Below are 21,863 nucleotides of genomic sequence, written 5' to 3' on the forward strand. Positions count from 1 at the left end.
CTATGCAGGTAGCTATCTACTCACATATCTTTTTAAGCTCAAACATTTTCACTTTTTGTTAAATAAAAAATCATACAAATTTTAGGATTCTGGTTTTCCATCTTGTTTTACTCCTTTATTGCCTTGAATTTATTGAGCCCTGATCTAAAATCTGTTCCTGGATGCTGAGCTTCTGGGAGTAAAGCCCAATGGTGATATTTGCTGTAAAGAACAAGGTGATTTGCTTCCAAGGACTTAATGAGTCTACCAAGAACAACTCCAGATCCATTCATAGGTACCATTGCCAAACCCAAGTTCATTTTCAGAAATAATAATTTCATATAAGAAACATCTGTATCACATGTATGTATAAAAAGAAGGGGCCGGCTGGCTACATAAATTATGATGTAATCATGAAATGGAATACTATGGAATAGATGCATATTAAAAACACAAAAGCATTCCCAGTATTTTTTTGAGTGGAAAAAAAAGTTGAGTCACAGTGTAATTTCATACAGAAAAAAATATACAGAAAATCAGAAGGAAATATGTCAACATTAATAGGGTCATTGCTGGGTGCTTGGATGATGTGTTTTTCCTCTTGCTCATCTTCATTGTCTAATTTTTGCACAAGAAGTGTATATTCCTTATATAATAAAAAAAGGGAAATGTGTGAAAGGGTATTTCACACAAATAACCAGACTGTGCTTCTGTCAAGTTGTACAATTTGTAGCGAGTAACTTGGACTATCTCTCCTCAGGTACCTTTTCAGTAGAGTGTAAATGCCAACTTGGTGCTGCCCCATGGAGTAACCAGCCTATTTATGTTGTAGCACTGCCAGAGAAAATAATCACTACTGTGAAACTTTAGGGTTTATTTGAAGACTTCCTCCAAATATATTACACTTTCTAGGCTGATATTCCCATGGCTTCTAAAATCTGACTAGGTCTGCTTTTCCATTTGACCATGGTTGGAGAGGGCCAGATGGCTTTAGGTTCTGTGATAAGAGAGATTCCAGGAGGAGTAAGGAGATCTTTAATACCGACGTGGTCACCACCACTTGTTTACCAAGAGAAAAGAATTGCTAAGACCTGGCAAGACAGACTGGCTACAAGGCCCTTCTAGGACTACAGTACAATACTATATTTCCTGAAATAAAGTACTGGTAAGACTTAAGTAGGTATGATATGAAAAGAAAGAATGGGAAGGAAGAAAAGAGACATGAATTTAAGAGGTATCTTAAATATGGGATACCACAGAATTTTTACCCTTTTACTTAATATCGTTGAGAATATAAATAGTAACCACATAGCTGGAAATTGGAGGCATATATGGTACCCAAAAGGGGGAAAATTGACCAAAACTATGCACTAATTCAACTTTTTAAAAGATTTTATTTATTTATTTTGGTGGGGGTGGCCAGAGGGGGACAGATAAGCAGACATGGGGCTTGATCCCATCACCCTTGATACCCTGAAACCATGACCTGAGCTGAAACCAAGAGTCGGACATTTAACTGAGCCATCTAGGTGCCCCACCAATTCAACTTTTAAAAATTCTTATTTCTTCATTTTTTAAAACGGTTTTAAAAAATATCTGGAGTTTTTACAGACCCAAGAAAATATCACTGGGATCACCAAGCTTCAGTTAGGTCATAGACACGTATGGTCAACATCTCCTTATTCTCTTTACAGCTGCAACCTGGGCTCCTCATATTAACAGTTGAGGAGATACACATAGTGGTTGAAAACAAATAGGCATGGTTTTCTTTCCTAAACAGAGATTTCTGTGGAATTCAAGGGAAACATACTTTCACGGGCATCCTGCTTGCTTTTTGACAGTCAGTCCTTCCAGAGTATGTGGGTCATGATTTATTTTCAGATCTGAAATCACCAAGTTTAATTTTATAAATAGTACCCAGTGGAGTACTTTACACGTAACAGGTGCACATTAAATGTTGCGCACATGAACTTTCGATGAATAATAAAATGATCGCATTGAAAGCATTTCACATATAAATTTAAAAGTCTAGAGAGTGGCAATTCAACATCTACTGCAGGTAGCAAAGGCTCCTTTGTGCTCATGCTGTCATTTAAGGGGTTTCTATACCTCTGCCTTGCTTCATGTTGCAATGCAACACTGAAATGACAAATTCCTCAGGCTCCCAGACCTTGCGACAATAGCAAGAGGAAAAAAAAGGAAAAGAAGAATTATGGAAACTTCCATCTTCACAATCTCTGTTAGCAGAAAAATTATCAAGTGCTTTGACATTTACCATTCTTCATATTTGATTTGGTAATTCTCGTTTCTCTTATGGCTTTCATTTTTCTTTTTTATTGCAAACTCCTTACCTCAGTGCCTCAATACTTATTTTATCTTCAGAGCACTAAGACTACCCCAGAGGGCAGACAGGCACCTGCTCAGGAAACTCAATGTTTTCGCATCAGTCACAATGAGTCCAGAAACAGTCTAAAGCTCTGGCTCCAGGAGCCTGCAGCCTGCTGGGTGGAAGTTTCTCTGACGTTCTCCAGAGATAGTACCACTGGAGCAGGAGAGAACAGACATGTTTGCTTTCTTCTCTCTCTCCCTTTCTCAGCGCTCACTTAGCCCTCTCTTAGCCCAATGCATGCACACATGTGCGTGAACACCCACACAGCAGAGAGACCAGAGGGGAAGTAGCACAGAGCTAGTAACACATCGTTCCCTCCTCCAGCAAGAGTGGGAGCCCTGAGGCTGGAGGGAGTGGTCTTCTGGGTCAACTACCCTCTGCCCATCACCATCTCCAGGAGTACGGCACTTGGAAATGGTCACTGGGTACAACTTTCTTCAGCTGTCGCACGCTGAGTTCTCCTAGTCCGTCTTCACTCAGCCCTAGCTGACACCAGCTCATTGGTGCTGTCAGCCTGCTTCTCCCGGGCCTGTACAAAGACCTGGGCACACATGTGATTACATGGAAGGCTACGGGTCTCCACGTGGCCTCTGGGCCTCTACTCCATTCTACCACTGAGTGTGGCCCCCAATTCCTGACTCACCTTCCTACTGAAGCTTTCTTGCTGCAGTTTTTCTGGACCGACAGCTTGAGCTCCTTACAGGACTCTTCTGACCAAGTTATTGCCTTCGCAAAGCCACACACAAGCAAATGAAATCTTTTAATAGCTCCCCAGTGGTCCCTAAGAACTGAACTCCTCATCCCAGGACTAGCTACAACCTTCCCCCTCTGCATTCCCTCCATGCTGCCATGCCAGCCAAGCTGAACAGTTTGTCTTACTTTTTCACCTCTCTCTAGCTTTCTCTGGCTTCCCTCCTCCTTCCCTGTGTGGAATGTTCTCTTTTCCATCACTCTCTTTCCGCGATCCATCACTGCTACGTGTCTGAAGCCAAGACCCAGCTCAAATGTACCCTAATACTCCCCAAAGTCTTTCTTCTTCCCAATGGCTGGCAATTGTTCTCATTCCTGTTCCCATAACACTTTTCCAGGATGCAGAGTCCAGTTGTGGCCCAGACACCTAATAACTATGTGATCCTGGGCCTGTTATTTTTGCGAAATGTCCATTGCTTAAACTATTAAATGGAGCTAGTAAGATTTGCACCTTCTGTCCCATTTTGTTTTCAGTGGTAGTCAAACAAGAAAATGCAAAAACTGTAAACTGCTTTACAACAGTAGGTATATCTATTTGTGTTTATTTCTTATCTTCCCTATTAGAACACAGCTCTTGGGACCAGCATTCTATTCTTATTAATTTTCTCATATACCACAGCATCTGACAACACCAAATACAACTATTTATTGAATGAAAACCAGGTAAAAGAGAATATTCATGTATCCACTCCGATTTTTTTTTTTTTTACCCACAATCTCTTAAATAATATGTGTGTGTGTGGGGGGGGCAGTTTCTATTGGCTTATTTTTACAGAGTTTTAGTCTTCTAAACTTTACATCTTTGTACACTGGACAATTTGGGGTCTGATTTTATACTTTTATTTCCATGCCCGGATACCAGCCTGACACCAGAACCACAGAGCCTAGCTTGATTAAAAACTGTCTCTTTGACTGGCAGGAGATGAAAGAGCAAACCCAAGCAAGGAAGATTTGAAATATTGCTTTCTTGGAAAAGAATTTTCAAAAGGTACTGTTTAAAAAGTGGACTTGGTAGTCAAAAATATTATGATGTACTGAATGTCAAAGCAATGAAGCAGGGTGCCAGCTTTCAAGGACTGGAAATGATAATATTTTGTCTGCTTGGGCAAAAGAGTTCAGAGTGACCTGGCCTGCAGGCAGCAAATGTGTGAAGGTAGTCCGTGGCTTTCTGCTTTGCTTGGCAAATGGCTTTGCTCTTTGGCACTTTTAAATATATGATGAAAGCCATTGCTGTCAACCTTTCCTCTTCTTTTAAATAATTGTACATTTTTAAAAAAGCCTTCTTGCCATTAATGTCTCTGGTGATGGATATTCTTGTTTGCCTTTGCTTATTTATCTTTATGCCCTATACACTGGGTCTTTGTTACTTTGTAACTCAGTGCTTTGGAAAGATATATAAAAGGTAAATCATCAAATTGCTTTTCCTGGAAGTACTCTGGTGACTCCCAGGTGTGATGGATGCAGTCTGGAGGTTTCGAAACCTTCTTCTAGCAGTTTGAACAAATATACAGTATACAGAGTATATGTACGTACACCCACCCTCTCACCCCCGCCCTGCAAAGAAACCATCCAGTGAAAGGAAACACAGCAATTATATCAAACATCTGCAGAGGACGTTATACGTGGAGAAGTTTTGAGATGCATGGTATACTCGACTATCTGGTGGACAACAAAGCTGGAAGGGTGCACAAAATCCCAAGGTCATGTTGTAGGAGAGAGTTGCAAAGCAATTCCTTAAGCGCCCATGGAACCTTCTGGCCGTAGCAGAGCCACAGAACATGAGCCCTGTAAGTCATCTCGTGCAGTATCTCACTTCACAAATCCCTTCAATAAAAGTGCAGCCTCTACCAGCACATTTCCAGGAATAAGGAACTAATTATTTTTGACAAGTAGGAAGATGATAGATTTTAAAAAATATTTTATTTAAATTCAATTTTCTAATATATAGTATAACAACCAGTGCTCATCTCATCTTGTATTCTCCTTAATGCCCATCGGAACTAATTAAAGAGAAACCCATTTCACTTTTGGATTGCTCTCCAAGATTTTCCAAATACAGAGCCAGTATCTGCTCTCCCTGACTTCTACCAATGGGTCCTAACGATACTGTTCAGAGCTATAGACAGTAAATTTAGTCTTACCCTAATCTAAAGGCTATTCAAATATTTTAAGGCAACTTTCATCTCTCTTATGTCTTCTATCTGGTTCCTTTATTTCTCCAAGTCCTTTAACATTGGTGATTTGTGATGTCATAAAAAAATGGGCTACTGTTTTGGTGAGTCTCCTCAAGGTGATCTCGGACTTGAGAGTGTCCCTTTGAAATGTGTTCAGGATGAGACATAACATTCTACATGTGGCCTGGACGGTTACGAGTAAGGTGGGACTTATTAGCTCCCTTAATCTGGCCACATGAATGCATTAATGAAGCCTAAAATTTAAGATTTAAAAAACTGCTAAAAAAAAAAAATCACTGTATCTTTTCTTTCATTCATTCAGCAAACATTTCTAAATAGCTACTAAATGTTAGGCTCTGTGCCCAACACTACTTGGTTCTGAATGTTGTTGCCTAGAACTCTTAGGATATGTGTTCCATATCCTGTAGTCGCGCAATTTACTTTTCACTCCTAGATGATGAATTTACATTTCTTCTCGTTAAATTTCATCTGGCTGATTGTGGCATATATGTGTCAGGTCCTACCTAGGACCTTTTTAATCTTCTTGATGGCATCCAGTATGTTCAACTGTCTTTTCCAGCTATGTGCCATTTGCAAACATGATAAATACTATTTACGTCTTCACCTAAGTCACTGATTTGTTGAATAATTCAATGCCCAAGATAGAGCCTTGTCAAAAACCACTAGATACTTTGCTATAAAACAACTTATTAACCCCTAACAGTATTATTTATCTAGTTCATTCTTTTCTACAGTAACCAGAAAGGTATAATGAGCGACTTCATAAAATTCTTTTCTGATGTCAAGATACATTACGCTCACAGTATCTTTTTGATCTGTCAGCTTAGAATCTTTACTTTAAAAAAGTTCAGCATGACTTCTTTTTAGTGAACCTATTTGCCTTCAAATAATCCCAGCTTCCTTTCCTAAGTAATCCCCAAATACAAGGATAATGATATAACCCTCCAGGAGTCTGTCCTAAAGTTCACTAAAATTCTTTCCATTTTCCGTATATGATCACTTTAAATGTGTGCCAATTCAAGGGCACCTCACAAGAATACTGTGAAGATTAAAAAAAGAAAATGAGTGTTGAGCCTTCAGTATAGTCCTGGTACATTATAAGAGCTCCACAAATTCACCTCACTTTCCTCCTTCAGTACTGGGTTCATAATTCTAATTTTGAAACTCTTCTAGCTCCCTCATGCTGGGTTTCTCTTTAGCCCACAGGCTTCTCTGTGGACCCTTACTCTGCACTATTTGACATTCCTATCCTTAGGCTAAGGGGCTGGATTATCTACAGTCATTACTGCAAATTTTGGGGTTCCCTTTGTTTCCACAGCACCAAGTTGATTTTCTGTGGCATTCAAATTAAGACTAAAGGAGCAGCTCTTTTTTTTTCTTTTCTAAAGGTGAAGGCCTCATCAAAGCAAGCCAAGAGTTCACCAAATCATCTTCAGAAGACAGTTGCTGAAAAGTAGAGATCTTCATCTCCCCTTCTTCGTTCTTTCTACCTACCCATCTTATAGAAGCTTATGGAAGAACCTCAAATTTTTATTGAGCATCACGACCTAAAAAAATCATACTTTATATAATTCAGTTCTTGCAATCAACCTGTGTAGTAGTTATTATCACCCCCCACTGTAGAGACAGTAAACCAAGGCTGGGCAATTTAGAGACATATTCATGGGGACACAGCTGTCAGGATTTTTACTGTGACTCAAACTCAAAATACTAACTGGAAAGTTGCCCTATGCTAGATACAAGAAAAGTATCAACCACATCTTCTGTCCAGCCAGGTGGTTTCTGTAGAATGCTCATTTCTAGCAAGATTGTACCACCTGTATTACTAACAATCTGATAGATCATTTATATCAGAAATACGACTGAATTTCCTTTATGACCTCATCCAAATGGTGTTCAAAATTCATTAATTCATGAATGAATTTCAATCAGACCTACTATGTGCCAGACATTGTGTACTTCCAGAATTTTCACAATAGTATATATCTTTTTCAAGAAATAAGGCTACTCTTCCCAGCCGCCATTCAATTTGCTCATGAGCTACTTCCTTGTATGAGGCACTGCGCTAGGTGCTGCAGCAGCCACAACCATGAGTAAAGGGAGGCTCAGTGTCTGCTTTGAGGGAGCTTACAACCTACTGGAGAGAAGACCTAGAGTTAATTCATGTACAAGGCAAACTAAGAAACTAATATTAGTACCTTCTATGGAAGGACGAAGTCCTATAATGAAAGATGTCAGAAGGACTAGGACATGGGTCTTGCATCTGTATGATTTGGCATCTGCAGATGGTGCAGTAAACATACCAGTGGGGAGCAGAGGGCAACAGTAAAAGGACAGAGAAACACATACAGCATGGGCACCCCAGGGAATGTAACTAGTCCATCAACTGAAGGGTAAGCTACAGAGAGGGCTAGAAGGAGGGATACATTGGAAAGGCTGGTTAGGGATCATGTAGCAGAAAGTCCTGACTGCCCAGCAGGGACATTTGTACCTTATTCAGTCTGGAATGGGAAGACAGTAACTATATGCTATCGGTGTAACTCATTTCAGGTTATGCTTCGTGAACAGTAATGACTGGAAAGATGTCTTGGGAGCAAGACAGTAGAAGCAGAGAGCTCAGTGGCAAACTTGTGCATTGCAGTCTTCCTGGAATCCACTTCAGTTGATTATAGGAGCTCGTCTAGGGCCCTAGATAATGACTGGGGCTCACCTTCCAGGAAGAGGTTCTCCCCCCACAAATTATGTCAGGCCTGCACGGCTACACCAAATACCTCAACGGGGAGTCACAACCACATGCCCATCTTTTCCAGGGAGCTAATGGACCCAGTGACTTCTCCTTGTTTGCATCACCATGGGCTGCTGCTCCTTAGAACCTCCAGATCCACCAATGTTGGCAAATTTCTGTGCTTTTTCCTATTGCTCCAGTGAAACGTCTCTTTGCCAAATTCTTTAACTCTCCAAACTCTGGTATAAATTGCTTTGTTTTCTGAGAATTTTCATTTCTGGAGTTTGTTAGAAAATATTCATAAAAAGAATCCTAAGAGCTATTTATCTTCTTTAATAGATTGGAGGGTGGAGAGGTGTTCAGCAACATGGAGATTAGCTGGTGTTTACATGACTGGTGGCTTTCCAAAGTAAATACATTTACAAATACCATTACTTCTCCACCGTCCTATCCAGCAGTACCTTTGCTCATATAGAGCAGACAGAAAGAATCAGTTCCTGGAAGTTGTGGCCTTATGTTTCCAGGCAACACAGATTTTCCACAATGGGCTCCCACATACTGGCCAATTTTGAAATAGATGGGGAGATTCAGTGAGGATGGACTGCTAGACACAGAGTTTTTCACTCCATAGAGGGCCCTCTAGCTACTAAGCTTAGTGAGCTAATCCAGAATCTTCCAATGCATCTAAAATACACAGTTCTGTGAGAAGCTCTGATCTCTGGATGAAGAAGGGTGGTGTTTATAGATCACAAACTAAATAGCCTGGGTTATTAGAGCATGAGCAGTTCCTTCAGAGATGGGAGGCATATGGGGCTATCTGATTCAACGCAGAGAGATAGGTGAAGTTGTCTCCCATGAGGGGTACGGATGGGGCAAAGGGGGCAGGAATGGTTAGACCATCTGCTGAGCCATGTCCTCAGTCTCCCTTCACTCTCTGAGACCTTACCACAGTATCTGAGAGGACTGGCTACAGACAGAGAGGGCACAAGTGAGTGGGGAGGGAAGTGGGAAGGTGGATGTTGGAACTTGACATAAAAGGAATTAAAATCCTATTCCCTCTTGCTTTTAATTCTGCTGTCTTATGAAAGCTAAGAATTAGGAATTTCTTTTAGCTCCTAATATCTGAAAATTTCAGTGTTCAATCACAATTGGAATCTGATAGAGTCTTGAAGCAGTGCAACAAAAATAAATATAAAATCTAGCCAGAAGGACCAGTCCTCCTTTTTTTTTTTTTTTAACTATTATTATTAAAAGCATGCAGCAGCAAGAACATGTATCTGTCACATTCCTCAATAAGCAGGAACAGGTGTTGTCCTCAGGGCACGGGTGGAAGGGAAAGAGATGAAAAAAATAGTGACCTTTTTCTTTGCAAGCCATTTCTTAGCATTTGTAGTAACTCATTCTGACAGTGAAACATTTGACAGCAAAGCAACCAAACAGGTGTCAGACCTGTGTAAACTGGCACAAAACAGGCGAAAAAGAGAGCCATTCATTTAGTTCTACTGACTGAGGCATATTCTCTTTATCAAGTCCAGGAAAGTGCTTGCAGAGCTGGGAGTTAGGTGTGTTAAGCCACATGCTTCCAAGGGAACATAAGAATGGTGTGGGTGTCTGTCCCTCTCTCCCCGCAAATTCATATGTTGAGGCTCTAACCTCCCATGTGGTGGTAGTAGGAAGTGGGTCTTTAGGAAGCAATTAGGTTTAAATTAGGTCATAAAGGTAGGACCCTCATGATGGCTGAGGAAAGGTCATGTGAGGACAGAGCAAGAAGGCAGTAGCACACAGGCTTTCTCCAGGAACAAAATCTGCTGGCACCTTGACCTTGGACTTCTCAGCCTCTAGTACCATGAGAAATAACTGTCTACTGTTTGAAGCACCCGGTCTACAGTACTTGGTATAACAGCCCGAACTAAGATGGTGGCCTAATGGCCCTGGGTCCTGTTCCTTTCCAAACTGGACCCAGAATAACAGGAGGTTGGGCCTTTTCGCCATAAGCAATTCTTTGTTCTCGCTCCATATATCAACTCATCCTCCCCGTATAGGTCAATGTACAAGAAGAGTTTGGTCTTGAAAACAGAAATGAATGGTGGATGAGAATAGATTTGTAGGAGGAAACCATCTAAGTGGACCCCAAAAGCTGGGATAGGGAAAGAAAATTCTTAAGAAAAGGATTTCTGCAAATGTGCTTACCTTTGTTTAAGCGTCCCATCACAGTGAATTCAAAATATTTGCTGTTGTCGGTTGAAGAGTAAAGGCCAAAGATGGTGGCTGAGCTTTTAGTGTGCAGCTTGAAGGTAGAGATCACATAGACCTCATTCAGGGTGGGATCTGTCAGGATTGGCTTCAGAACAGCTGGGTTCAGTCTCTGGCTGGAGGATGGGAGAAGGTCAAAGACTGGAAATAACAGGGAGAAAAGGATCATCAGTGAAAAAAGTTTGAGACAACTAGATTTTTTGAGGGGGCACAATTTGTTAGTAAGATACAAGGAATGTCAACTAACACTGTTACCACTTTCCACATTGCTAAAATCACCAGTTCATTAACTTGCTTTCTTCTCTTTTTCTTTCTTTCTTTTCTTTCTTTCCTTCTTTCCTTCTTTCCTTCTTTCTTTCTTTACAGTTCTTTCTTATCACTCTTATAGTGGCTGGACATTTGAGCCAGAAAAAAATACAGTACAATTTTCATCGCTGGGTCATGGCCCCCAAGAGAAGGCTAAATTTGCAAACCCTAAATTGTATTTGGTCAAAGAAGTGGCTCTGAAAATGCCCACTAGGTAAAGGACTAATAGTTTAGAGTACAAAGGGAACAGGTGAGAACACTCAAGTCACTGTTTCTCCTATGGGCCCAAGCAGTGAATTTCTGCCTTCAGCCTCTAAAACTTTAGATACAATGATCTGGTTATGAAAGGGTAATAGTACCCATAATTTATAAAGACCTCTTACATATCAATAAAATAAGCAATAGAAAAACGGGCACAAAACATGAATGAAAAAGCAATTTACAGAAAAAGAGTTACAATGGCAAATAAGTGTGTGTGTGTGTGTGTTATACATACACATATAAAAGTTCATGTTTAACTAAAGATTAAGGAATTGCTAAGTTGAAAAATAAGGTATTATTTTACACCATCTCATTGAAAATACAATAAATACGATAACACCCAAAGGCATTAATTACCAGTGGTAATTCTATAATTTCTATTTGAAGGAATTATGAGAAAATCTGACTGGAAGAGGTGAAAAAACAAACCCCTGTTGGGATAACACTGTTATTAAAACATAAACTGTCCTTAGCAGAGAGAGAAGGCCTTAACAGAGATCAAGGGGATATTAGCTATCCCAAGCCCTCCTGCGCACCACAATTGTTCAACAAATTGTTGTTTATAATATCAAGCCACTTGATGCAACTTAAGTGTCCTATATTAAAACCCTGGATAAATGAATTTTGGTCCTTCCAAAAAGTAGAATATTAGCTAACTAAAAGGGTAATACAGCTGACTACTTAGAGGTATATGAACTGGAAAAAAATAATAAAACTATGTATAACATAATCCCATTTGAAATAAATATTTGCACATAAAAGCTTTGAAAGACAACACAAGAGAATGCTAACATGAATAACAGATATCTCCTGGTTGTATAATTATATATATATTTCCTTTTCTTTTGCTTATCCAGTTTTTTATTTTTATTTTATTTTTACAATGAACAGGTGTTGCTTTTGCAGTAGGAAAAAGTAAATAAAAGTTGTAAAACCAACAGGTAAAACCTAGTTACTCAAGAATGTCTACTCTGTAAAAGACAATCTGCCTTAATACTGGTTTGTATTGTTTCTTTCCCATGTGCTTAGCGCCTTACAAAATAATGAATTTGATACTAGAAGCATTGGAAAGCAGAAAATCTACTATGTTCCTTCTAGCACTTCACATTCCCCCAAAACATGAAGCTTGCTGCCTACCGTACTTCAAAAGGGAAATATTTTTTAATTTCCAGAGAATTGGAAGCTTTACATGTCCACCGGTAAGAGCAAAAGGTCTAGAAGTTCCGGGATCCCTGGGTGGTGCAGCGGTTTGGCGCCTGCCTTTGGCCCAGGGCGCGATCCTGGAGACCCGGGATCGAATTCCACGTCGGGCTCCCGGTGCATGGAGCCTGCTTCTCCCTCTGCCTATGTCTCTGCCTCTCTCTCTCTCTCTCTCTCTCTCTCTCTCTGTGACTATCATAAATTAAAAAAAGAAAAAAAATTAAAAAAAAAAAAAGGTCTAGAAGTTCCATTCAGGACAGGGTATCTGCAGATGTGAGTTTAAGGTATGGGAATTGCATTCAAAATTAAACTCTTCCTGATTCTTGCTCTATGATTACGTTCATAATTTAACTTAAGCTAAATTTACTCTATTTCAATCTGCAAGGCTCATCTAATCCATTGGCTTCTCTCTCAAGGGGCAGAGTTGGGATTAGTTAGTAATGAGTTTGGAGTGTGTTTTGAAAAGGAAATGAGACACAACAATTTTCTATTAATGTTATTACATTTTAGTAATAGTGCCAGGATCTAAGTACAACCTTCTAGTGTTAGAGGTGAAATTACTACCCATCAGCCCAAACACCATGGTATGAAAATTGAATACATACTAAGAAGACTAGCAAGGCAGCCCAGAGGAGAAAGGATATAAAAGCAAAGTATTCAGTTGAGCTGATGATTAAAAGACTAATTAACTCACTAAAAGAATCTACCAGAAACTTGACTTAATCTGATAATCTACAGCAACTAAATTAACCAGGTAATTTAGGTAGTTCAGGCTGATTTCAACTCCCATAAAACAGGCAGCTCTAAGAAGCAAAATTCAGACATGCAGCACACCATGAAGTTGTGTGTTCCACTGTCAAGAATTTATAAAACACAAAATATTAAACCCATAAATTTAAAACTGCCAAATAATGTCTGCAATCAGTAAACCTTTGAGTTGTGTTATAAAGCTTCCTTTCTAACATCAAAAAACAAAGGCAACAAAGCAAAAATACACAAGTGAGACTACATCAACTCAAAAAACTTCTGCACAGCAAAAGAAACCACCAATAAAATGAAAAGACAACTTACAGGATGAGAGAAAGTATTTACAGATCATATGTGATGAGGGATTAATACCCAAAATATATAAAGAACTCCTACAATTCAATAGCAAAAAAGAAACAAGCAATCTGATTTTTAAGTGGGGAGAAGATCAAGTGGACATTTGTCCGAAGAAGACATACAGGGGGCAACGGGCAGTGAGAAGATGTTCAACATCAGCAATCACCAGGGAGATGCAAAGTAAAAACTGACACTTGTTAGAATGGTTATCATCAAAGAGAAATGGCAAGTGTAGGTGAGGATGTGGGTGGGGGGGGGGGGGGGAGAAGGGACTCTTGTGCACTGTTGGTAGGAATTTAAATCCGCGCATTCACTACGGAAAACAGTATGGAGGATACTCAAAAAACTAAAAATAGAACTATATATGATCCAGCAATTCCACTTCTGGATATTTATCCAAAACAAACAAACAAACAAACAAACAAGCCCAAAAACACTAATTCAGAAAGATACATGCACGTCCCGTTCACTGCAACATTATTTACAGTAGCCAAGAGATGGAAATAACCCAAGTGTCCATTAATAATGAATGGATAAAGAAGATGTGGGGGATATATAGATGTATATAATAGAATATTAGCCATAAAAAAGGAAGAAATCTGGCCATTTGTGACAAAATGGATGCCTCTTGAGAACATCATGGTAAGTGAAGTAAGTCAGACACAGAAAGACAAATACTGGGATCCCTGGGGGGCGCAGCGGTTTGGCGCCTGCCTTTGGCCCAGGGCGCGATCCTGGAGACCCGGGATCGAGTCCCACATCGGGCTCCCGGTGCATGGAGCCTGCTTCTCCCTCTGCCTGTGTCTCTGCCTCTCTCTCTCTGTGACTATCATAAATAAATAAAAAAGAAAGACAAATACTGCACGATCTCCTTTTATATGTGGAATCTAAAACAACGACCCGAGCTCCTAGACAGGCAGCAGATGAGGCGGGCAATGGGTGAAAAGTGACAAAAGGTACAAACTTCCATCTATAAAATAAGTAAATCATGGGGATTTAAAGCACAGCACCCGACTGTAGTTAATAATAGGGTATTGCATATTTGAAAGTCGCTAAGAGGGAAGACCTCAAAAGTTCTCATCATAAGAAAATAGTCTTTTGTAATGCTGTATGGCGGCGGATGTTTAGACTTACTGTGGTGACCGTTTCACAATGTGTATACTTAGGGAATCGAGGTTGTCACTTTCCTCTCAAATATTTCAAGGAAAACTAAATGCAGTACATTACCCCCTGAACCTGCTAGTTTGGTTGCCTGGTCAGAAATCCAAGGGAGTTAGCTGGTGAAAGGCAGAGTTCAAGCGGGGGATCCCTGCCCTGGGCAGGGAAGGAAGGGGAGAAGTCCCTGCCTGCGCCCCAGCCAGGGAGGACAGCCTGTGCTGCAGCCTGTGGGCTCCTGCAGCTTTCTGCACCAGTCGGCCCAGGGCAGCAGGTGAAGGTCATCCCTGGCCAGAGAGCCCGAGGATCTTTCCTGGCTTAAATAATTTTTTCTTTTTGGGCTTCAAAACGAACAAAAGCAAACCCACAAAAACCCAGTTGAAGCTTAAGTGCATTCTGGCCAACGCTGTTGGCGCCCTGTGTACCGGGGGATTTGGGGGCGGCCACAGGGCCTTGGTGCGTCTAGGAGAGAAGCGCCCACTTCTCCGTCGGTCCTGCTCCGCTGATCTCGGGAATCCAGGGGCTGGCGTCGGGGAATCTGCTGGTGTCAAGGAATCAAGTCGGCTCGCAAGGGAGGTTTTGGGGTCCCAACCAAGGGCAGAGCAGGGGAACGCCGTGCGCTTCTGGGGGGGGGCGGGGAGGGTCGGGAGCAGAGGGCGGGGGGGCCGGGGGGGTGGGAGCGGAGGGCGGGGGGCCGGGGGGCGCGGGGTCAGCAGCCGTCAGGCCGGGAGCCCCGCTGTGTGCACCGGCTGCAAAGCCGTCTGGCATCCCCGGGGCGGCTGTCTGGGGAGCTGGCGTCCCCGCCGAATAAGGGCTTCGGGAAACGCGCTCCCCCGACCCCCCCTGCAGTCGCAGGCGCCGCGGCTCGGGCGCGGGGGGCCGGCGGGGCGCGAGCGCACTTACCCTGGGGGGGGCCCTGGGCGCCGGCGCGCAGCCACGGCTGCAGGACCAGGTGCAGCAGCAGGAGGGCGGCGCCGCGCGGGCCCGGCATGTCGGCGGCGGGCGGAGGGGGCGCGCTCGCAGCTGGCCGCGCGGCCGCCGCCCGGCCCTTTATGGCCCGGCCCGGGGGCGGGGAGGGCCGAGGCCGGGGGGCGGGGGGCGGGGGGAGGGCCGAGTGCCGGCGCCCCGACCGGGCGGTGCAGGCGGAGAAGGGGCGGCGGGAGGAGGACAGCGACCCGGTCCCGCCGGCGTCGGCACCCCCACCCCGCTCGCCCCGCTCGCCCCGCTCGCCCCCCCACCCCCCACCCCGCTCACCCCCCCACCCCCCCTCACCGCCCCAGAACGTTTCTTGCGGAGGCTCCCGAACCCCCGTCGCAGGCCCCCCGCCCAGGAGCCCTGAAGGCTCCCCAGGAACGCCTGCCCCCCAAAGCGGCCCCGGGGGTCCTCGGTTTCTGTCCTTTCTCCAAGCTTTTCTTGAATATTCCAAATGTTGAGTACTTTTCCCATCGACTTTTGAGACCTGAACAGCGAACGTTTGAAAACGTTGAGTTTTTAATGGAAATAAAACACATCCCGAGGAACCCATCGGCCCAGGACGGGGCTGCCTCGCGGCAAGGTCTCTGCCTTGGGCTTCCAGGCCTCGGCCAGCCCACCCCCACCCCCACCCCCACCCCCCACCTCCGTCCTCCTGGACGGGCTTCGGGACCGTTCAAAGGTCCGGAAGGAACCCAAGGAAGTTGTCTTTCTCCCAGGCGAAGCCCCCTGGAAATAAGGTGGTGTAACTAGAAGAAAAACTATCTCGGAGCAATGGCTAAACGTTTGCCTGTTGAAAAAACTTGAGAACTGGAGAAAGTGCCCCAAAGCATTTCTGTCCCTGTCTTCATGTCTCAAAGAATTGCGTTTCGAAATTTAATCTGCCACGAGCTGGAAGATTGACTCACCATCTTATTTTCGAACTGTGCTGGGATAACCCCTCACCAGTTATGATTGTGGCCGTAGCTGGTGACCTGGAGATTTGCCGGCTACCTTGAGGCCTCTCTTCTCTTTGAGGTCTACCTTAGCTCTAGGCTTCATTTGGTGTCCCCTCACACAGATGCCACTCTGTGGGATGGGTCATCATTGATCTGTATATGACAGTGTACTGTAGCAATGTGACTGTAAGCTAATGGGATGGCTGAGTAATCTTCAAATCAACTGTGTCCCCAACAGTGACCTGAGTTAGAGGGAGCTCCAGGTTTACAACTTCTGCTTTAAGCAGAAGAGCTTCGCTTACATATATCTTGTACGATGGACGTGAAGGTCAGCAGGACTAAATTCTAAGTTCTTTTAGAATAACTAAAGGTGGATATTATTTTTTACTCATCTTTGCTAGGTAACGCCAATTCCTAGAAAATTCCCAGCAAAATAGCTTGCACAGGTAACGTTTGGTTGAAACTGGATGACTGCTAAGTGTAGCAGATCAACAGTGTAGCGACTTTCCACTAGCCTAGCATACTTACAATCTCCTTTTGCTTCCAAAGAGTCTGGATTTTTATGAAACCATTCATTGGAGAATCTCGTCAGCTTTTTCTTTATGCCTTCAGAACCAAGAGGAAATTCGATTACAATAAAATCCATTACATTGGCTATGAAATCTACGATAACAGAGATGAAAATGTTAGTGTCTTTCCTGTGACACCTCATTAAAATATCTGTTGTTGCACTTATTAAAGTGAATTTTAATTTATTTTAATAATGCATTATTTGATTTTTCCCCAATGTCCGACTCTGACCTCCTTAGCACTATCTCTCATTTATTTTTGTAGACCCAAATCCTGGTGCCCAGCACATAGTAGTGAGTAGCGCGTTGAATTGTCTTTCCCTCTACCAGCAGCACTGTAGGATAAGAGGTCGTGATATGTTAGTGATCCATTAGTGCAGTAGGTTGCAAAAATTGTCCTAATGCTTCACTCTGCAGTCTACACATCTGTTGCTTTCCCACTATGATTCTAGGCTTGGCCATGTAACTTCCTTGCACAATAGAGTTTAGAAAAAAAATGCCACATTCAGAAGCTTAAGAAGTTTTGTGTGATTGGACTTGCTTACTCTTTCACTTCTGCCTTTGCCATGATAGCATGGCTGTGCTAGCTTGTTAGAGGATGAGCCACATGGAGCAGAGCTGGGTCACCACGGTCCTCCTGGGCATAGCCACCTAAGATCAGCCGGCAGTTGATTCAGACAGAGTGAGTGAGTTCAGGCAAGATCAGCAGAGCTGTCTAGCCAACTCCAGACATGGGAACATGGGAACAATAAAAGTTTATTTTGTATGTCATTACGATTTTAGGATTATTATGTAGTATTATTGTAGCAATAGATAACTGGTATACTAGGTGTCCTTCCACTTGTAACTATTTTGTACAGAGTATAACTTCATTTTTTCATGTTTGCTTACAGCTCTTGAGCTCTGGCATTCCCCTTCCCATTGGCCCTACATCTCAGCGAGCCGATAAGAAAGCCTGGGTGTTCCTTCCTTTGGTGCTGGCAGGAAGTTCCAACTGTGCAACCTCCACATCATACCCAGGAATCATCACCCTGGCGTCACACTCTAACCACCATGAAAACCCCCAAACGACCTCCTTTCCCTACTCTCTCAAGCCGTCTTCACATCAGCTTGGGAGCCCATCCTACTCTTGCCAGAAAGCCTCATTATGTGGGTGATAAACATTTTCAAACCCTTTTGTGCATGTGTGGCACTGTCATCACTCTTAACATCCAGATCACATTTTGTGTACGGGAATACCCTTCCTGCTCCTGCTCCTTCCATTCCTCAGAAGTGGGAGAAGTTACTCATATTATATACTGTTATTTGGCACAGCTAAGTAGCTTTACACATATTTGTTAATTGATATTTGAATAAGGTTATCATTAGTTATGTTAAGTTTTCCACTTGAATTCTTGAAGGGAGTGGAAATGGAAAATAATTATTAACATTTAAAGATGGCTTTAAGGGAATATGGTTTATAGTCTAATGTGTGATAACATTTATGCCACAGCACTGGAAAATGTAGACTTTGGGCTACTATGTAATTTAATGTGAATAGCAAAGGAAGGCACTTGATTAACTGACAGGAAAATAGCTTCTCTAGAAACTAGTTAGCACAAATAAGGGCCTGGTAAATTAAGGAGAGGGCTTTTGATTAGTGTGCAGTTAAAAGTAAAAAGTTTTTTTGGTGTTTTTTTTTTTTTTCCCAGAACTTAAAAGACAGCAATTTAGGCACTGAAGATTAGTGAAGCAAAACACAAATGTATAAAATCACTCATTTTCAATTTCACTAAGGGTCTAAGCAGACTATTTAAAAAAGCTTTCATTAAGCTTCTTTAACATACTTTACTAAATACTGCGTAAAAATTCCTTAGAAAAATGCAGTTGTGAGGACCTTTACTACAAATAACAATGTCTACCCAACTTGAAGTCCAGAGTTTTGACAACTAGCATCTCGTTTTTCTTTTTTAAGACTTATTTATTTATTTAAGAGAGAAAGTACACATGGGGGCTGAGGGAGAGAGTCTCAAGCAAACTCTGTGCTCAGCATGGAGCCTGACATGGCGCTAGATCTCATGACCCTAACATCATGACCTGAGCTAAAACCAAGAGTAGGATACTTAACCAATTGTGCCACCCAAGCACCCTGCAACTAGCATTTCTTAAAGTAACTTCTCTACTTCATTAAACAATACATTAATCCACCCAGATGGTAGTTCCTGCAATATCAGGTGATAACAATGATTACTGTGCCAGGACAATATCAAATTTATATCAGATGTCTAAATATATTTGCTAAGAAAACACAATACAAAGTGTAATAAAATAATATGATATAAAGCAAACTTGCAAAAAATGCTATAATTCTATTCATTTGGATGTAAGGATTTTAGGGTTGAGGATAATTTGCTTTGAATTGAAGTTTTTCTGTGGAAAAAAAGTTTTGTAAGCAGACAAATAGAATCACTTGGGTTCCTGGGTACATGTTTGACCTAACTAAGAGAATGAACATATCAAAGATCTTTGTTTACTATCAAGGGGAAAACTCATACTGCTAATTTAATGAGCCTTAAATGAGTTCATAAAGGAGTAGGGCTAGATATTTACAACTTTTCCAACTCCAAATTCTAAAATTATATGGGTGTTGCTGAGTGAGAAAAGTGTTGAGTTAGAATATTTGCCTATTGGGTACAGAATCTTAGAGTTTCTTCTCATTCATGTGATCAGGTAAGCAACAAATAATTACTCTGTATCCATTACTTAATTCACTCAAAAAATATTTACCGAGAGTCTCCTAGAATGTTCCCAGCACTGTGTTAGATGATAGGCATACAAAGTCAAATAAGATAGCTCTTATTCTCCAGCTCATTGTCTATTCAGAAAAGATATAAAAAATATGTTCAGGCTTATAATAGACATGTATCCTAAGAAATTAGGAAGTACTTAAGGGAAAATAACTTGTAGTTAGAATTTGAAAGGGCTTCCCAGAAGAGCTGGCTTTTCATTTGGGTCATAAAGGATAAGAAGGCATTTTCCATGTGACAGAAAGATTTTGGATTTTCCTCATGTTGCAGGATGCTGCTATAGCTCCAAATCTTATATGACATCATCCAAAGGTAGGTAGCAAGGAGATGAGGCTTCTGCTCTTGTCTCTCTCTCACACTTTGGCCGTCACTCTCTCTTTCTCTCTTTTTCTAGTGGAAAAAAACCTTTCTCAGGGGCACCCAAAGAGACTTCTCAGGTTTAATTGTCTCGGTGTGGCTCACAGACATACCCATGTCTTGTCTACCAGGAGGGGTGGGAAAGTGATGACTAGTGTTCAGCCTCTTTTGTGGGAGTAGAATGTACTAGGAAGGACAAGAAAGAGGATAATGGATAACTGGCCGTGTCAACGTGGTTAGCCACAGACTCTGTGTCTTCCATCTCATTAGTGCTCTCTCCAATGCTGGGTGCTTTCAAGGGGGTCTTTGGCAATTTCTCTTGTGAGGTTCATAGTACAAAATAGCAAATCAGAGTAGGAAGGAGGCTATGGGGAAAAATAACTGATGTAGGGAAAAGTAGAAGGGGAATAAAAGACAGAGTAACTTCTACTTTGACGAGTCTAATGGGAAGAATACTCTTAATATTTAAAAAGTTCTAGACCAGAATTGGCAAACTGGCCTACAGTGGCCCCTTGTCTCTTTTTGTAGACTCAGCAAGCTAAGAAGAGTTTTTATATTTTTAAAAGGATACGAAAAAACTGGAAGAGTATTATTCCTGACATGTGAAAATTAGGTACAATTTAAGCTATAAGTAAAGTTTTATTGGAACACAGCCATGTTCACTCATCTGCGTCTGCTTTTATTGCACAACTGCAAAGTTGAGCAGTTGCAACAGAATTCCTATGGAATGTAAAGGCCTCAAGTCTTTATTCCCTGACCCTCTACAGAAATGTTACCAAGCTCTGTTTCAGACCATAATTTTTCTGAAAATCCTGTCCAGTAAGTTAGGCTTAATTACTAAGCAGAGAGGAAAAAAGGGTAGGAAGGAAGAAGCAAATATTAGTGGACTCCTCTTGCTGATACTCCATTCCTTACTCTACTATCTTCTGCTCAAACCTAGGTTTTGAGGGGCATGGGCATGAGTTACATCTTGCTGTCTAGCACCACAAACTAATATTAAATCCACGGTTTCTCTCCTTCCTCTTTCGAGGTACAGTTTTTTCCCAGTGGTATTAAAATGGACCAGCTTTCTATCCGTTTCAGGAGATGAAGAGTTGGTCACTGACCTGAAAAATGTCTAATGAAAATGTGATTCCTTTTATGGGAAATGGGAACTGCAAACACATTTTAGCATTCTGTTGGAACAATGGCTTTCACTGGTATATAGCATGTGTTCCATCATACATGTCAGTTAAAAATGAAATTCTGACTTATGTAATTCTCAGAGATTTCCTTATGGGGTCTGGCGTGTTCCTTTCACAGACGTAATCTGAGTATAGATCTAATTGCTAGTGATGATTATTCTGGCTGCTGCATTTAAAAATTGAACAGCAGGAAAGGAAAATAGATCTGTCCAATTCAGTTGCGTAAAAGTTGTGCCCAAAAAACCAGAACTGAGCAAAAGCAGAAGAGGAACTAGGGAATAAGAAAAAGAGAAGGAGAGCAGGGGAAGGAGAGATGAGAAGGCAGCAAAGCATCCCTTAAGGACAAGCTTATTGTGTCCAGGGCTGTTAAATGCTGATTCTTTGTAAACTCCCTTCAGTGAGTCCCATGCCCCTTGTAATACCTTCCTCTTTCATCATCCCACATCCCTCCCTCTCCCACACCCCTGGCTTGAGAGCTCATTTCTGGTGCCCTCTGGGGGAACTAGGGTGTTCCATGGCAGCTCCCTGGAGTCCCCAGTGGAGGCAAAGCTTCATTCCGGTCCTCTGAGGACTATCATTCCTCTTGGTCACAGCAGCAATCTTTCAACACTCTTTGCATATCCCATAGTTAGCAGCTAAAACGAGGCCTGCAGGCTTGTCTTAGCACACTGTATCAGGGCTTTTCCTGTCATATTATGACTAATTTTTTTTCACCTTCATCTGTACAACACAGCTTACTT

At 42.0% G+C, this 21,863-nt stretch overlaps 1 protein-coding gene across 1 annotated transcript in view; it reads right to left on the reverse strand.

The window, feature by feature from the left end:
- The window catches only part of THBS4 (thrombospondin 4), a 42,069-nt gene extending 26,739 nt beyond the window's left edge, over positions 1 to 15,330 (reverse strand). The window contains exons 1-2 of the mRNA XM_038532462.1: positions 15,221 to 15,330; positions 10,229 to 10,432 (exon numbers count right to left, since the gene is read on the reverse strand). Coding sequence (XP_038388390.1) covers positions 10,229 to 10,432; positions 15,221 to 15,308 — 292 coding nt within the window. The 5' untranslated portion in view covers positions 15,309 to 15,330. The remainder of the gene's footprint in view (positions 1 to 10,228; positions 10,433 to 15,220) is intronic.
- Between the last annotated feature and the right edge of the window lie 6,533 nt (positions 15,331 to 21,863).

The sequence above is a fragment of the Canis lupus genome, chromosome 3 (assembly GCF_011100685.1).
Source record: "Canis lupus familiaris isolate Mischka breed German Shepherd chromosome 3, alternate assembly UU_Cfam_GSD_1.0, whole genome shotgun sequence".
Taxonomy (NCBI): Eukaryota; Metazoa; Chordata; class Mammalia; order Carnivora; family Canidae; genus Canis; species Canis lupus.